Raw genomic sequence first — 3,354 nt, 5'->3', positions numbered from 1 at the left:
AGAAGAAGAAGAAGAAGAAGAAGAAGAAGAAGAAGAAGAAGAAGAAGAAGAAGAAGAAGAAGAAGAAGAAGAAGAAGAAGAAGAAGAAGAAGAGATTGGATTTATACCCCGCCCTTCACTACCCACAGGAGTCTCAGAGCGGCTTACAAACTCCTTTCCCTTCCCCTCCCCACAACAGACACCCTGTGAGGTAGGCGGGGCTGAGAGAGCTCTTGACAGACACTGCTCTTTCTCAAGAACAGCTCTTATCAGAACTAGGGCTTGCCCAAGGTCATCCAGCCAGGTGCAAGTGGAGGAGTGGGGAATCAAACCTGGTTCTCTCAGATTATCTCTCAGATTAGAGTCCGTGCACTTAACCACTACCCCAAGCTGGCTCTGGAGGTCCCTTCCAATTCTATGATCTCTGTCACCTGGACACCAGTTGTTATTCTGGCAGATCTCCAGCCATCGCCTGGAGACCGGCAACCCTGATGCACGAGGCTCAAGCCATTTGGAGGATTACACTTTTAAAACCAGCACCTTGAACTGTGGTCAAAAAACAAATTAGCAGGTTGCCCAAGAGTGAGCAAGGCCGTCTGGGGCTCTCATTACTCCAACCCCCTCCCCACCCAACCATCCCAATCCAGAAACAGACTATTACTGAACCCTCCATGCAATCAGGGCTATTTTTGGGCAGGAACGCACAGGAACGGAGTTCCGGCTGGCTCCCGAGTTGGCCATGCCCAGCAGGAACTCATTAGCATAATAGGCCACACCCAACAGCAGAAACTCGTTAGGATTGGCTACATTAGGGGTGTGTGGCCTAACATGCAAAGGAGTTCCTGCTACAAAAAAAGGCCCTGGGTCTTGACAACAAATAAGGTCAACAGAATAACAAGCAAAAGGTGAGTGTGGCTGGATGACCACACTTCTGGTAACATGGGGGTGTGGCCTAATATGCTAATGAGCTGTGCTGTCAGGGGTGTGTCCTAATAAGCAAATGAATTTCTGCTGTTGGGTGTGGCCTATTATGCTAATGAGTTCCTGCTGGGCTTTTTCTACAAAAAAAGCCCTGCATGCAATTAATTTGCGGACAGCCCCAGAGAGCATTCAACATCCCAAATGTACTCAATCACTGTCTTTTTCTCCCTCCCCACAAGGCCAAAAATTCCTTACCTTTCGACCTCAGCTCTCTGGCTTGGGTTGGTAATGGCAGCTATGTACTGCATGATGTATTTACTTGCTTCTGTTTTTCCCGCCCCGCTCTCTCCTAAGGGCACAGACAGACGGGCATCGTAAGGCGCAACACAAAGCAACCTGTCTCTTCAGTTACAAACAGGATGTGCTTACACTGATTATCCATGACACACGGCAGTACAGCATTTTGCACAATTTTGTGTCATCTCTGGCTTCTTCGCTACGTAAAGCAAGCTCGGCATTAAACACATATATTAGATGTCTATGGCCAAATTCAGTTTCTGGTGTTTATGATTAAGGACTGTTAGGTGACAGCCAATGTTCCCTCTAAGCTATGGAGTCTTGTGAGCAAAAATTCTAATTTGTGAGCTACTGGCATTAAAATTGTGAGCGAATGATTTGGCTACTATTAGATTGCTCTGGAGCCATGCTTCCTGAGCTAAGATAAAAATCTGTGAGCTGGAGGCTAAAAAACTGTGAGCTAGCTCACACTAACTCAGCTTAGAGGGAACATTGGTGACAGTGCTGGGAGAGACCCGTGAGATCCTGGCAACGAGCAGTTTCTCGCAGTAACAGCAGACAATTTGGAACGGGAGGGAGCATTAATGTGGTTTTAATTTTATTTTATGAACACAGTCTGGAAGGCCTCTTTTGGCAAAAATCCATTTGACCCGACAACAGTGGCAAAATGAAATGTATACATCACAGGACATGAAACTTCTCTCAGTTACTTTTAATCCTTTAAAAACATGATCCGTCTCTGACCTAAGCTGACTCAGTATAACCAGCTCATTCTTCTAGCTCACTGCATCTTGGGGGTGTCTGCGGAGGGGCAAAGAAGCTGGGAAAACGGGACTCTTACAAGCAAAATTAAACAAAGATCTATGTGCAGTTGAATATTATGTGTACTTATTTCACTGCTAAGACCGTGGTGGCTCAGAGGTTAAGATGCTGAGCTGCAGACCAGAAGGGTCTGTAGTTCAGCAGTTCGAGAGCCGAGTGCCGTGTGACGAAGTGAGCTCCCGTCTCTGGCCCCAGCTCCTGCCAACCTAGCAGTTCGAAAGCAAGAAACTGCAAGTAGATAAATAGGTACTCCTTCGGTGAGAAGGTAACAGCATTCCGTGCATCTCGGCATTTAGTCATGCTGGCCACATGACCACGGAGACGACTTCGGCCAGCTTGGAAACGGAGATGAGCACTGCCCCCTAGAGTCGGATTCGACTGGCTTTTGAGCAAGGGAAACCTTTGCCTTTTTATTTCATTGCTAGCTAAGAAAAAGAGCCACAGAGCTATCAAGGAAGCAGTGGCATAATCCGGCCACGGTGACTTGCTTCGCTTCACGTTTCAAAAAGGTCATTAGAACGTTCCCCAGACGGTAACAGCAGGTACCCCTGTGACGTACCCGATATTATTTGAAAGCAAGAAATTGCAAGTAGATAAATAGGGACCACTTCAGTGGGAAGGTAACAGTGTTCCGTGCGCCTTGGTGTTTAGTCATGCCAGCCACACGACCACGGAAACGTCTTTGGACAGCGCTGGCTCTTCGGCTTGGAAGCAGTGATGAGCACCACAACCCTAGAGTCGGACTCGACTGGCTTTCGAGCAAGGGAACCTTTACTTTTTACTAGCTAAGAAAAAGAGCCTCAAAGGTATCAAGGAAGCAGTGGCATAATCTGGCCACGGTGACTTGCTTTGCTTCACGTTTCAAAAAGGTCATTAGAACGTTCCCCAGTCGGTAACAGCAGGTACCCCCGTGACGTACCCGATATTACGATGCACGTGTCCTTTGATCGTCTCTTCATGGCTTTATACGCAGCATCCGCAATGGCAAAGAGATGAGGGGGTCTCTCATACAGCTCCCGACCTTTGTACTGTTCAATCTGGTCCCGGCCGTAGATGTTTAAGTTCTTGTAAGGGTTTACAGAAACCACCACTTCCCCAATGTAAGTATAGATCCGTCCCTTTTCAAATCTAGGCAGAGGAAGACAAAGGACAAGGAAGAAAGCCAGAAGGTTGGGGGGGGGGAGAAATTAGCACCAAACAGCATAATAATTTCCAGAGGTCATTTCGTAGAAAAAGAGGTGCAGGAGCTCATTAGCATAACTCATTAGCATAACTTATTTGCATATGCCACACACCCTGACATCACCGGAAGTGTGGCAGAAGGCAACACCCACC

At 47.3% G+C, this 3,354-nt stretch overlaps 1 protein-coding gene across 1 annotated transcript in view; it reads right to left on the bottom strand.

Moving 5' to 3' along the window:
* The window catches only part of LOC107124830 (unconventional myosin-Id-like), a gene marked incomplete at both ends in the record, with an annotated part of 31,896 nt that extends 28,749 nt beyond the window's left edge, over nucleotides 1–3,147 (bottom strand). Inside the window, 2 exons of the mRNA XM_015428337.1 lie at nucleotides 1,156–1,249; nucleotides 2,939–3,147. Coding sequence (XP_015283823.1) covers nucleotides 1,156–1,249; nucleotides 2,939–3,147 — 303 coding nt within the window. The remainder of the gene's footprint in view (nucleotides 1–1,155; nucleotides 1,250–2,938) is intronic.
* Nucleotides 3,148–3,354: the final 207 nt, after the last annotated feature.

Source organism: Gekko japonicus, unplaced genomic scaffold, assembly GCF_001447785.1.
Source record: "Gekko japonicus isolate JY-2015 unplaced genomic scaffold, Gekko_japonicus_V1.1 scaffold3982, whole genome shotgun sequence".
Taxonomy (NCBI): Eukaryota; Metazoa; Chordata; class Lepidosauria; order Squamata; family Gekkonidae; genus Gekko; species Gekko japonicus.
The sequence above is the reverse complement of the archived record's forward strand: the minus strand, read 5'-3'. Positions and strand labels throughout refer to the sequence as shown.